We start from the raw sequence: 14,443 nt of genomic DNA, 5'->3' as shown, positions 1-14,443 counted from the left end.
GTATTGAAATTTTGTATTTTTATCTAAAAGATCTACAAGATTTCACACACACTCTCTTTTTCTCTCTCTAACTTTACCATTTTGGTAAGGAAAAAAAATTCTCATTTTTTGATCACTTCTTGACATGGGTATCTCCAAGATCTGATTTTTATTTATTTTTATGTATTGAGTGTATTTTTTAGTGGGTTTTGTTTTTTTTATAACCAGATCTTGTGATTTTTAACACCTTTATTGGCATTTTTTCACATTTTTTTGTTGTCAAGAATTGTCATTTATTGTAATGTTGGATTTCTAGTTTTTTTGTAATGGGTCATGTTTAAAGTAGATTTTGCATAGTGTTTGTAAAAATGTGCTGTTTTCAAAATTTGCCAAAACTTTGATTTGAGTGATTTTCAGTTGAAAATTGCATGAGTATTGAGAAATAAAGCCAAAAATCTTGATAAAAATCAAATTTTTGACAATGTTGAAGCAGTTTCTTAACAAGCTTCCCAAAAGATCAATCAAGTCTGAAACTTTTGAAGACCCATTAAATGAATCAAACAATAATGGTGGAATTCAAAGAACAGCAAGTTTAAACAGTGCAGTTTCACCAAAACTGAATGCACCAAAAAGGACTTCATCTGCAGTGTTTCCATCAAGTGTTATTGCAGGAATTGAGCCACTTTTGCCATTTAAAGATGCACCTGCAACCGAAAAAATGTCGCTTTTTATAAGTAAGTTAAGTCTTTGTTGTATGGTTTTCGATTTTAGTGATCCTAGTAAAAATGTAGCTGAAAAAGACCTTAAAAGATTGACATTAATTGAGCTTCTTGATTTTATATCATCTGGGCCTCCTAGATTCTCTGAGCCTGCAATCTTAGCATTAAGTAAAATGTGTGCTGTTAATTTGTTTCGAGTATTTCCTCCGAATTATCGATCTAGTAGAGGTGGTGAGAATGAAGATGATGAACCGTCATTTGATCCGGCTTGGCCTCATTTGCAAATTGTGTATGATATATTGCTTACATTTGTAACATCGACTTCAGTTGAGGCAAAAGTTGCAAAAAAGTATATTAATAATTCGTTCATATTGAGAATGCTTGATCTTTTTGAATCTGAAGATCCCAGAGAACGAGAGTGTTTAAAGGCGATAATGCATAGAGTTTATGGGAAGTTCATGGTGCATCGACCTTTTATTCGGAAGAGTATAAGTAATATATTTTATAGGTTTGTTTTTGAAACCGAACGACATAATGGGATCGCAGAGTTGTTAGAGATATTTGGTAGTGTGATTACTGGATTTGCATTGCCTTTGAAAGAAGAACACAAGATATTTCTTTGGAGAACTTTGATTCCATTACACAAACCAAAAAGTTTAGGAGTGTATTTCCAGCAGTTGTCGTATTGTGTTACGCAGTTTATTGAAAAAGATCCAAAGTTAGCTAGTACGGTGATTAGAGGGTTGTTGAAGTACTGGCCGATTACTAATAGTCAGAAGGAAGTGATGTTTTTGGGGGAGATTGAAGAAATTCTTGAAGGAATTAGCATGTCCGAGTTTCAAAGAGTCATGGTTCCTTTGTTTTGGCGGATTGGGTGCTGCATCAACAGCTCACATTTTCAGGTATGCTCTTTTCTAAACGATCTAATTTTGGTTATCAATGCTCTTTATAGATGTTTCTTTCGTGATCAAAAGGCCATGAGCTTCGTTTTACAATGCTTGTAAAGAGCAAGCAGCCTTGAGTCCTTGACTATTGTACTGCTTGATATGACATGCAGCTTGAGGATTGAAGTTAATGTGGCAAAATGTGTAGTTTGCACAAGTTGGGTATGCATTTAAAAGGATACTTTTTGGTAGTGGTCAGGTTGGGTTAAGCCAATACGTCTTCGTCTGGAAAAGTTAACTAGTTTTTTAAATAGTTGGTGTGTGAAATTCTGATTATAAAATATATATTATTACAATAAAGATGCATTGGGTGACTTTCAACCGGTTTTCGGTAGTTAGTTGTTTCTGTAGTTTTTTTTTATATTTTACTCGTGAGATAAAACAGTACTCCATCAACTTGTTCGAGTGAATTGAGTTGAAATGGACAAATGGTCACCTATAGTTCTTGTACAGGGCTTGGTGCACTATGGATGCTGTCAGGGTCACTGATATAAGAATAAAGTATTTGTTTGACTCAGGATAGGGCCTCCTACAATTATCTTCAATGGTTCACCAAGTTAAATTGCATCTATATGTGATTTTTTTTTCTTTCTCCTATATGTGGTTTGCAAATAGTAGTTATCTTGTAACAAACAATGGATAGTTTGCATCGAAAAGTCAATTACAATTGGTCAAGCTTTATCATTCTATGAATTTGGTAGTAACGCATAGTGACTTCTTGAAATGAGGATCAAAGTCTGGATCTTTGTTCTGATGAAAATGTCAAAAATCTTGTTCGTGCGAAGTAGTATGTTTGCTTAATTTTTCACGATGACAAGTTGTTTATTTGCTGCAAAAGAGTAAGGATGATGGTTAAACAACTACACATTTTGTGGTTTCCCAAAATGTCGCCTAATTTATTTGATAAAAGATGTCACAACTGACAAATCATTACGGTTTCAGGTTGCAGAAAGGGCGTTGCTTTTATGGAATAATGATCAAATCTTCAATCTTATTGGGCACAATCGACAAGTGATCTTGCCCATCATTTTCCCGTCTCTTGAAACAAATGTGCAGAATCATTGGAACCAGTCGGTTCTTAACTTAACACTCAATGTGAGAAACATCTTCACAGAGATGGATAACATGCTGTTCCTTGCCTGCCATGCTCGGTTCTTAGAGGAACAAGAGAAGCAGAGCTTTGCAACAGAGAAGAGGAAGGAAGCCTGGGACCGTCTAGAGAACGCTGCGAGTCTTCAACCGATAACGGGGAATACTACTGCTGTTCTTGTATCAAAACCATGACTAATTTAACTTTTCTTTTGAATTATGCACTTTTTTTTGTCAAGTGTTTCCTTCTTTTTTTTCAAGGCATGGTGGTCTGTGGCAGCCTACTGTTGTAACTTCATTTGGATTCAATGTAATATCAGTTCCGTCAAGGAAAATCTTTTTAGTTACCATGGAGTAGAAGTTAACACCCTTTTGCCGTTCAAAAAAAAAAGTTAACACCCTTTTGTAGGGGTGTCGGCTCGAAGAAAAACTGGTAGGCTTGAGCTCAGCTTAAAAGCTCGACGAGCTTTCAGTATGTAGGCTCGAGCTCGACTCGGTATCGTAAAATATGGCTCGAGCTCAGCTCGAAAAAGGCCCGATCTTAGCTTGTTATGTCAATAAATATGGCTCGAGCTCAGCTCGAAACTCTAAAAGCTCGACGGGACTTGACTATTAAAGTATTATAGATACATATAAATAACTAATATATTAAAAGCTCGAAAAGTATTCGAGCCGAGCTATGTAAAGCTCGAGCTCAACTCGATAATTATTTTGAGCTTGATTTTATGGCTCGGGCTCGAGCTCGAGTTCGATAATAGTTCGACTCGATCGAGTCGAGCTCGAGTTGCTCGATAAAAGCTTGGCTCGTTGGCAGCCCTACCCTTTTGTCCATCTTTTATTCATCATATATTTGATGTTTTTACATAGTTATTATGAGTTATTTTTGTTGCTAAGACATTTTTAATTGCGCCTTTTAAGGTTTAATTCTTTCTACACCTCATATCATCATCATCATCATTGCTTATAAATTCACATCTATTTGTTGAAAATTATCCATTTTTACTATTGAAAATACCTATAGTACCCCTTTTGAATACTTATCTCACATATTATTCATCCTAAAACCATCTACACTGCTTTTACATAAATTACCTTTACATCAATTATCAATATCACTTCACGCCTTCACCACCACCAACAGTGGTTGCCACCACCACGACCAGTTGCCACTAACATCATGCCACTCGACGCCTTCACCACCGACAGTCGTCACTACCATCACATCGTCGATGCCACATTGCACGGATACCCTCAATTTTTGATAGAATTTTAGCCTTCTAAATTGTGGCCGAGGGCTCGAGGCATTCTTAATAGGATAAAAAAAACCTTTCATTAACAATAACATCCTTCTATATAATTTACTAGTCTTAATGCCCGTACGATGTATGGTAGTTATATAAATTGTATCATGATAAAATTTGAATATGCCACATACATGATTTGTGAGTATCAAAATAAATTGTGGTTAAATAAACCGATGATCGAGACTAAGTTACAATATACAGTAATGATAAATATAATATATGTTTAGTTAGAGTTTTGGATTTATCTTAAATTTTTACAATCACATCAGAATCAGAAATTGTAAGCATAGTAAATGACAACAAATAGCTTTGTGATTTCGAATCGTAAACTCAAATTTTTGAAGTTTTAATGTTAATAACTTATTATTAATATTATTATTATAAGTAATAGGAGTTGAAGAACTAAGAAAGAAAAATAAACAATTTTATTAATAAGAAAACGGTCAATCAAATAAGATTATAATGTGTTTTATATCTATAAGTCAAGTGTTAGAATTTAGTTCTAAGTCTAATAAGGAAATTGAATCCATATACAATTAGAAAAACTAATTTATATAAATAAATTAATTAAAAGGACACGTGTCGATAAAAGATCACGCCACCGCGCCACGTGTCGTTTTAAAAACATCTCAATCCTATTTTAGTTTATTGGTAGATTGGTTTTTTACAATTTGAGTAACTATTAAGCATGTTTTCATTTTTGGTTTATTAATTGCATTATTGTATAAATTGTTATTGTTATTATTTTATAAATCTTTTTCTAAACTCTATGTCATCAAGTCATGTGTTACTTTGGCATAGTAATTGCATGATTGTTGTTTTAAATAAACTTATTCAAGTTTACAAAAGTTTATAATAGTCGACAAATATAGACACATAGTGAAAGTAAACTCAAAGTGAAACAAGAGCCAAAGTATCAGGGGGTTTAATTGAAAAAACCATAAATTCAAAAAGAATAAGCTAGAAAGTAGAAACCTTTTTCTTTCTTGCTTCTTCTTCTTCAGGGTTTTGGGGGTTTCTTAAAAAACTTATAATTTTCTTAAAAGATTATAAAGTTTACTATGGCGAATTCAATAATTACATCAGAACCTCAATCAAATTCATCTCATCTCAATCCACCTTCTCGTATTATCTGTCGTGTGTACGTTCTTTAAACCCCCTTATATAACTATATATATTATAGAACTATATTACATAAGTGTGTGTATATATTAGCTTATTAGTTTTTACTTTGTTAATTTATATCCCTTTTTTTATTTTAATTTGTAGATGCCAGAAACAATTTTCACAATATACATGTCCCCGATGTAATACCCGTTATTGCTCCCTTCCATGTTACAAGGTTTGCCCTTTATACTAAAATATATAACATTTTTTTTTTTAAGTATATATGTTGTGAATTATTTTTTTAAGCTGATAATATAGTATGGATAATTATAAATTTTGTGTTTTTAACGATATATGTGGATAACCGTTTGCAGTCGCATAGTCTTAGATGCACGGAATCGTTTATGAGAGATAATGTTATGGGGGAGATGCAACATTTGGAATCTGGTGATGAAACAAAGCAGAAAATGTTGGACATTTTAAAACGTTTTCATTCCGAGGAACTAGAACAGGATGATGGTGTGGACGATGATGGTAAGTTTTGTTTCTGTTGAGAATCGGTGTAACTTTCTTGTTACATTATTGTTGGATTCTACTTAGAAAGATTGTTACTTTTTAAATGGCTGATTTGTTTTATGGCTAATGGGTTGAATATGGATTGAAAGTAGACTAACCCTTTCCAAATGCATAAATTGTCCAAATGTTGTAGTAGTATCTTAATAGAATAGTTGGATATTGTTGCGAATGTAGTTTTGGTAAAACATTGAGAACATTAGTTATTAATAGGGTTCAAGAAAAATGGATAACCAACAATCCTTTTTTGATCTGAACCCGTCTTGACTCTTGACCCTTTGCCTAACCTGAGTGACCCATCCACTTTGCCACATTCAGTTGTTGCTATTCCTTTTTGCATTGTCCTTTTTTTTATTTTGCTTTTCTTATATGAGTAATTGTAGAATCTGCCTGCTTGAAACCATGCCAGTGATAGAAGAGTTTTTTTTACCGAGTTGTTTGTGTTTTTAGGTTTGTCGGATTCGGGTTTATCAGAGGAGACTGTTCAAAAGATCATGTCGGGTATGTTTTACGGTCATTTCTTTTTCACTATCTAACTGACTTTTCTCCAGTTCTATCTGAGAATGTTTTTTTTTTCAACTTACCTTTATAGGAGTTCAGATCAGCTTTGAAGATTTATCCACTAAAGAAAAGAAACAATTTCAAAGAGCCGTGGCATCTGGAGAGTTAAGTAAATTGATTGAACCATGGGAACCCTGGTGGTTAAAGCCTGCTGCTTCAGCAATATCTCTCAGCGCAAAAGGAACCCAACGTGTTCAACCCGTAACAAAACAAGAAAACGACCCATTGGACCATACCCACGAGGTTCCACCAGGTCCAGAAATCGCACTACCTTCTGTCAACAAGCTTACCTCAAGTGAACCATCCCCACTTTTAGCTATTCACCTTGTGGATATCTTGTATAGTTACTGTTTCACTCTTCGGTTATACAATGGAGATTGGGAATCAGACCCCATTGGTTCAGCCAGTGTGATTTTGAGTATATCGCTTGTTTTGGGTCAAGGTGGTCAGCCCGAGACAGTATCCGAAGCCATATCTTACTGTTTAGAACAAACATGCTCTCCTGCCTTTAGACACATGGGTGGGTCACAATTTGGGTTGGGGGTTCTTGATGATGTGACAAGTCTATTATCTCTCGGAGGTGATGCTTTGGTTTGTGGTATTTGTGATTTGCATAGGATGATGAGTGTGGCTTTGAGAGAAGTGAAGATGGAGAAGACACTTGATATCAAGAGAAGGGAAATTAAGGGGAAACTGAAGTCGGGTGAGAGGAAAGTTTACTTTTTGATGTGTTGGGTGCATGAACAGCCACATGAGGCTTGGTCATCATTGGCGGGGTTGGTGATGGCGGAGAAGAATGCAGCGATGGAATATATAGGCAATGGAACAGGTGGTTGGCGAGATAATAAGAAAGCAGAAAGGAAGGGGAAGGTTATTATTGAAGAGATCTCGTAAGTCATTACATTGGTACTATGTGATTTTTACAGGATTAAAGCTTGTACTAGTGCATTCCTTTATTAATGTATCTGGGTATATACACGCATTAGAATCTGTATCTTTTGATTTTCGCTGCTAGGGTTTGTAGTTTTTAATCGCAGGTTTATGAAATCTTTCTAATGATTTAGCCACTAGTTTGTCGTTTCAGTTTCCAAGCTCATTAAGTACCATTTTTACCACTGAAATGTTGTTTGTATAAGGGAGAAATCTGTTTAGTGGGATGTATCTGCCAGACCATTTTCATGTAATTTGCTTGATGAAAACCAGAAATCTGTTTAGTGGGATATTGGGTTGTATCTCCCAAACCTCAAATCACAATTTTACCAATATCAACACTACCACCAATAGATTTCCATAACTCAAATCTCCTTCCCAAAACCAATTTACCAATTCTTCAAATTAAAGACTTTACAAATACCCAAATTTCGTAAATTACACAAAATCCAAAACCCAAGCCCTTAACCAAAACAGTGGCAATACCTAAGCCTTGTCCGAAAACCCAAGCCTTGCTAAAACCCTAGTCCTGATCTTAAAGAAAAACAAGATTTTTCTTCAAGGAAGTTTTCAGAAGAACCCACCCGATCTCAGCATTCGAACTCAAACTGAAGAGCCAAATGCAATATTGAACACAATCAAGATTCAATTCCAGACTATTATTACATAGGAGGATGATGTTAGGTCTACTTTACTTTTACTGACGTATTAGTCTAGGAACTTAGATGACATTCACACTAAGGGGCAATTTTACTGATGTATTAGTCGAGGAACTTAGATGTAACATTCACACAAAGGGGCAAAGTGTTGGGAAAAAATATGTAGTGTGAATGTAACATATTTATATTATGCTACTCTCGTTATGCCTGAAATGAAAACCAAAACTATCGAAAAACCCTCAATTGTATTCAACTATAGATATCTCACCAAATGTATTTAAGCATAGTTACAACTATCTATACCCCCCTATAAAAATTATAGGGGTGGTGTTGAAAGTTCTAAAATTTTGTGACATGGAAAATTACTAATTTACCCTTTCTCTTAAGACAAAACACAAATATTTTCACTCTCTTTTTCTCTGCCAAAACAACACACACAAAATATTATTTCTTTCTAGATTCTATATACCAAAACAATACACACTCTCTTTATTTTTGTCAATAACCACTGTCGTCGTCCATCATTACCAACACCCCGGGCCCCCTGGGCACCGTCGTTCATAATATCCGTCACAACGCGCAGATACAATGCTAGTTTTCCTTTACACACGCTACACCTTCCACATACAATAACTAAACAATCTTAAATACTTATTGTTTGTTTAGAATTTAATGAATTTAATAAAAAAAATTACTTAATTCATTAAGTCGTATCGACTTGATCTATATTTAAAAATTGTTTGTTTTTTGACTTAATAAATAAAAAAAAATGTATCGACTTGATCTATATCTACAAACACTTTATTAAATCAGTTAGCTAATAGAAAAATCAAACAATAATCAAATATTTTAAATGTTCTCATCATTTTCTTACAATGGTCAGCATTCTTCTATATATTTTATTTTTTTGTTAACAAACAATGGGTATAATTAGTTAATTACTTTCATTTTCTGTTTACTTGGTTAAAAGGGAAATATGATTACACGTTACTAGTATCTTTACATTTAGCATAATATTAAACTAGATCTATACCCGGTCGTTGACCAAGTTAGAAACAACATATATATATATATATATATATATATAATTTTCCTTATTTTGATAACTATTTTTTGGTAAGAACCATGAGATATCTCAAATTATATATATATATATATATATATGGCTACCACTACAAAGAGAAAAAAGTAAACAATGTTTTGATCTAAACCATTGAAAATAAACCAAGAAATTAATCTCCACCATTAAAATTAAAAGTCAACTTTAATAGTTAATTATATAAATAAGGCATTCATCATAATTAAAAAACCAATTAGTCATTAAGAAATAAATTGTGGATAATTATGGTGCATCAAGTTGGCGTTAAAAAAAAATGCATCCATAATAAATTTATGTTATCCAAAATTATGTTGCTTATTAGTTATGAAATAAAAAGAGTTCATATAAAGTCCAATTAAAACATATGGAAAATTTGATTGTATTTAAATAAATACTAATTTAATACTAACTACAACAAATATGTCATTTGTCGACATTTACCTTTAAAAAAGGTGAAAAAATTTGTTCACTTTTCCACACTTAAAAAGGTATATAAAGAACTCACATTTATAAATATGAAAAAAATTTAAAAATTTAAGTTTTTTCACACTTATTTTTATATGTTCACATTTAGAAATGTAAAAAGTCAATTTGTAACATTAAATTTCTTTACACGAGAGGAGCGGTAAATTTCTTTATGCGAGAGGAGCGTGAAAAAATTAGGTGTTACAAATTAATTTTCACACTTCTAAGTGTAAAAATCAATGACAAATGTTCACACTTCTAAGTGTTAACATTTTATTAATACATTTATAAGTTTGTAAAAATTATGATTTTTGAAAATTATTCACACTTTAAAATATAAACTTTTTCTACACAATTTAAATTGTGAATAAATTAACATATTTCTTCACACTTCTAATGAAGTGTGAAGTTAGAAGTGTGAAGAAATATGTGTGGACAAATAACCTATTTTGTTGTAATGTCTGGTTAATATAAAAATCTAAATTTATACTTGACCAGAGTTAACCTAATTAATTACAATGAGTTTGTTTTTTTGGGTCATGTGGGTTGACAGATCAAATGGGTTTGTTTTAGGTCAAATGAGTTGATTTTTTGGTCAAGTGGGTTGACGAGTTGGTAGGTCAATTAAGTTGTTTTTGGGTAAAGTGCATTGGCGGGGTTGTAGGTTAAATGAGTTGGATTTGGGTCATATAGGTCGACGTTAATTAATAAGTAAATTAAATTTAAATGTTCAGGTTTACAGGTCGACTTAAAAAACTAAGATCCCAACTCGGACCCAATCCAAGAAAATTAGGTTGGCGGGTTAAAAATCTATGACGATTTCAGGACGAATTTCTGGTTCGGTCGAGTTTCAATGTGTGATACATATATTGGTTTCTTTTGTTACCCGAGCACTAATTGTACATTGGGATCGTGAAATGCGTAAATTGGTGAATATTTGTCAAAAGACTTAAACTTAGATTTAAAAATGATGCTTATAAACTTTTACTCAGGAAAAACGGGTGAGGGTGACGATGGTTGACTTCACCAACTGTCAACTTTAAAATTTCTATGCACGGGAAAATAACTTTATTTAAAATAGTAACTAAAACAAATATAAGTATAGTTATAAAATAATTAATTGGGGTTGACGGATTGATAATATCCAACACAAACCCGACCTGATATCAATATTGAGTTTGAAATCTCAATCTAAATATGTCAATCCGTAAAGGCGTAAACCCAAACTCAACTACCAACCTAAAAAAATTGGGTTAATGGGTTAAATGGATAGGTGAATTGATTTCAAGTCATATGACTTGATGGATTGATAGTGGCGGGTTGACTTCAGGTCATATGGGTTGGTGGGTTGACCCTGTCACCGACCGGGTATAGATCTATAATATTCTTAATGAAATTTATTTACAGTATACATTCTTTTACTTTAATCCTTAAAATAAATACACTACCTCATTTTATATCAATTACTTTTACATTAGTAACCACACGTTACCATCACCATCACCCATCGCTACCACCACCGCTGCATTATAAGGGTACACCACTCGTATAATACTTATAATCTATCGGTTAGCATGAAACTCAAATGTTCACCATACATATCAGACATTAAGGTTGTTTGCAATATTTTAAAGTGCTCGACTCACTCTAAAATGTTGAACTTCAAAATATTTTCAATCCATTGGTAATTTGTACGTGTCGTTCTATATAAAAATATAAAACATAAGAATTTGCTAATTGTACGTAGGTAAGTAACTTATTTGTATATAATATACATGATTCAAAAAGTGTAGATTAAATAGTATTTAAATGGTTACCATATATAAAATAAGAAAGTTGACTTTTAATTTTAAGGGTTAAGATTGTTTTGATTATGAATTTCAATGGTTTAGATCAATAGTTAAAATTATTTTTTTCTCTTAGTTGTGATAGCCATTAATATATATAATAATTTATGAATCATATATTACTTGCATACAACATAATTATTACCTCTAACATTTAAAAAAAAAAAACTCTGTAATAAATCCATTAGCACGTTATTATCATAAGGTTTCATTTATCATATGACGCTTGTAACAAACTTTACATCATTATACAATGGTCAGCATTCTTTTATATATTTTATAAGTTTGAGTGATTGACAGTAGTTCAAAATACATATAATTTTACATTTTCACCATGCTCATTAAATTAAGTAGAAAAAGAGAGAAAGAAAAGACTGAAAATTAAGTACATAGACCATTCCTTTATCAGAATGATAATATATATAGAAAATATATATTTGTTGATTTGTTGGCCATACACAAATTTTTTTCATGATCAAATGGATTCAATTCGAAGTTTTGTTTGATTGATATATATAAGACTTTTCTCATCTTATAATACTCGTAAATACAATTTTTTATGGTATTATGACATTCCAGTAAACAAATACTACTTTATGCAAATGCAATGTAGTACAAACAAAATCATTTTGTAAGTGGCTCTTGATCGAAAAGCTAATAATAAAAATTGTTGTTAGTTACAAATTAATATATTAATATATAATATATATATATATATATATATGTGTGTAAGCATTAAAACCTTCAACTTTCAACAATAAAAGCTCAAACTCTATATGCAATGGCTCTGACATGTAATATACCCTGGCAACGTAAATGTGCATTTTTGATAGTGTATGTAACAATATTATCATTGAATGCGAACTTGTTACAATTGTAAGCAGTTTGACTATTTTCAGATTTGTATCATTTCATTTGTGAAAATATTTAATTTCACTTTGACTTACAATCATATACAACTTTTTCTTAATACATTATTGTTACTATACATTTTTTTCCTATATATTTCATTAAAATTATTATCGCCAAAAAATCTATTTAACAAATACAAAAGTTTAGTAAAGTATATAAGTTGTTCAACATCAACAAGCCTCTAGTCTTTTTGTTTTTGTTTTTCTTTTTTTTAAATGGCAAATTAAATTAATTAATGACCTAGCCCATTTGATCATCTTCACCTTTGGACTTTATGGGTAGAACTTGAGAACCATTAACACTATATTCTCAAGTTTATATTAATAAGAAAAATAATGATAAGATTAGATAGGGGAAGAAAAAAAAAGAAATTATATAAATATAATGCATTCTCGAGTTTTAAAAAAATGAAAGATATGATAAGAAAAGAAATAGTTGATTACATTCTTGAGTTTTAATGAATGGAAAGGAAAAGAAAAAAAGATACAATTTTACACATATAGCCTTTATAAAATAAGTATTAGATGTAGTTTGAAGAGTGAAATGGTAATTTTATACATGTATCTTTTCTTTTCCATCACAATCATGCCAAAATTGACAAGAAAGTTTTGGGACTTAAAACCTTTAAGTTTTCCTATCCTTTCCTATCTTTTCTTTTATAAAAGAAACTCTAGAATGACAATTTAAAAAAAATCTTCTATCATTTCTTTTTTTTATCTTATGAAAAAAAACTCAAGAATATAGTGTAAGAGTTTAACTCACTATAGGTGAAAAAATCTATAAAATCCTTTTTTATCTTTTTTTTCTTTTTGAACCCATTTTTTTGCCATTAATCTTTTTGTTTAGTAGATTTTTTTTTTTTTTTTAACATTTGTTTAGTAGCATTTGTTTAAAGAATCTACATTGAAAGATGAATTTAATGATGCCATAATGGTTATTTACTCAATACATCATTGTACCTTAGCTGGATTTGTAATAAATTGTATATATAATGTCATTTTCAAACTTAATTAATCTTTTACTATTGTTGGTTTAATAACATTTTATAACTCTAAACAAATCAAATTATTCAACACTTTTCCTTAACTGGATTAGTAAATACCATATAGTCAATATCTTCTTTTATAATTATTTCATCATTAAATTGTCAAATTTATATATAGTAAGTTTTACAATTTTGTTCAACATCCACCTCTTTCTCTCCATCTATATATATCAGTGACCATATTTTATTTCATTCATTCACCATTTCATTTTGTTTTCAAAAGCTATTCCACACATATATACGATGACCAGGCTTACAATAATTTTCATAGCCATTATGGCTCTTGCTTCATCAACTATTGTCATGGGTGATGAAGAACCAAACTATGATGAGCTTTTTAAGTGGCCATTTCTCGGTAATCAACCCAATAACCCTGCCAATTTCATCAAGAAATTTCAATGTGGTGTTTCTATCCGTAACGTTTACGCATGTCTTCGTAAATCCTTCATCAGTGTCATCGGCCAAAAGAACAATCTGCTAACCGATTGTTGTACTAATATAAATGTTTTCCATGAATCTTGTGCCGATTTTCAAATTGGAAAACTTGAGCCTTTTATTTTTCCTCCTTTGCTTTTTAAAAAGTGTTCTGCTACCGCTAGTGCTAGTGATCCATCTGCACCAGCACCAGCACCAGCACCAGCGGATGGAACGGTTGCCGACGATATTCAAGTTTAACATATTGTACTAGTACTGCATTTTGTTATCAAAATAAAAAATATATATATCTACATGCGGGATTGATCGAATTTGTAGTGTTCTAGTACTTTAATTATTATTTACGAAACAAAAGGAATTTATTGATTATTTTTTGTTTTATTCAATATTTTTCATATCTATCTTTGACCACAAAAAGAAATTCCTTGCAAATTCAATGGCTTAATTCATATTTCATAATTTTTTAAAAGAAAAGTTTTAATCATTTCACTTTTATAGCTTTCACACACACTCAAAATAAATAATAAAAAAACATCAACACACATTGAAGAAATTACTACTATATAAAACATCTAATTGCATTATTTTGTCAAAAAGAAATTATTATACTATAACTATAACTATACAATATAAAACATCTAATTGCATTATTTTGTCAAAAAGAAATTATTACTATATTTTTTAAATTTAAATTATTTTTGATTGCTAAAATAAATACTTCATTCGTCCCACTAAATTTGTCCACTTTTAGATTTTCAAAGTCAAACTTTACGAA

General features: G+C 31.3%; 2 protein-coding genes across 2 annotated transcripts; both read left to right on the top strand.

Moving 5' to 3' along the window:
- The first annotated feature begins 266 nt into the window (after positions 1–266).
- LOC122599612 (serine/threonine protein phosphatase 2A 57 kDa regulatory subunit B' kappa isoform) lies at positions 267–3,078 on the top strand. Its single transcript, XM_043772145.1, has 2 exons — positions 267–1,600; positions 2,585–3,078. The coding sequence occupies exons 1-2, from the start codon at positions 461–463 to the stop codon at positions 2,924–2,926; spliced, it is 1,482 nt and encodes a 493-aa protein (XP_043628080.1). The 5' UTR covers positions 267–460; the 3' UTR covers positions 2,927–3,078.
- A 1,953-nt stretch (positions 3,079–5,031) lies between these two features.
- On the top strand, positions 5,032–7,357 carry LOC122600761 (zinc finger HIT domain-containing protein 2). The gene is made up of 5 exons (XM_043773519.1): positions 5,032–5,176; positions 5,305–5,377; positions 5,517–5,676; positions 6,166–6,216; positions 6,308–7,357. The coding sequence occupies exons 1-5, from the start codon at positions 5,097–5,099 to the stop codon at positions 7,168–7,170; spliced, it is 1,227 nt and encodes a 408-aa protein (XP_043629454.1). The 5' UTR covers positions 5,032–5,096; the 3' UTR covers positions 7,171–7,357.
- The last annotated feature ends 7,086 nt before the right edge of the window (positions 7,358–14,443 follow it).

Source organism: Erigeron canadensis, chromosome 5 (assembly GCF_010389155.1).
Source record: "Erigeron canadensis isolate Cc75 chromosome 5, C_canadensis_v1, whole genome shotgun sequence".
NCBI classification, from domain to species: domain Eukaryota; kingdom Viridiplantae; phylum Streptophyta; class Magnoliopsida; order Asterales; family Asteraceae; genus Erigeron; species Erigeron canadensis.
The sequence above is the reverse complement of the archived record's forward strand: the minus strand, read 5'-3'. Positions and strand labels throughout refer to the sequence as shown.

Coding starts and splice junctions, on each gene's coding strand:
- LOC122599612 (XM_043772145.1), top strand. CDS start 461: ATGTTGAAGCAGTTTCTTAACAAGCTTCCCAAAAGATCAATCAAGTCT. Junction 1,601..2,584: donor TCAACAGCTCACATTTTCAG/GTATGCTCTTTT, acceptor TTACGGTTTCAG/GTTGCAGAAAGGGCGTTGCT.
- LOC122600761 (XM_043773519.1), top strand. CDS start 5,097: ATGGCGAATTCAATAATTACATCAGAACCTCAATCAAATTCATCTCAT. Junction 5,177..5,304: donor TCTCGTATTATCTGTCGTGT/GTACGTTCTTTA, acceptor TTTAATTTGTAG/ATGCCAGAAACAATTTTCAC. Junction 5,677..6,165: donor TGATGGTGTGGACGATGATG/GTAAGTTTTGTT, acceptor TTGTGTTTTTAG/GTTTGTCGGATTCGGGTTTA.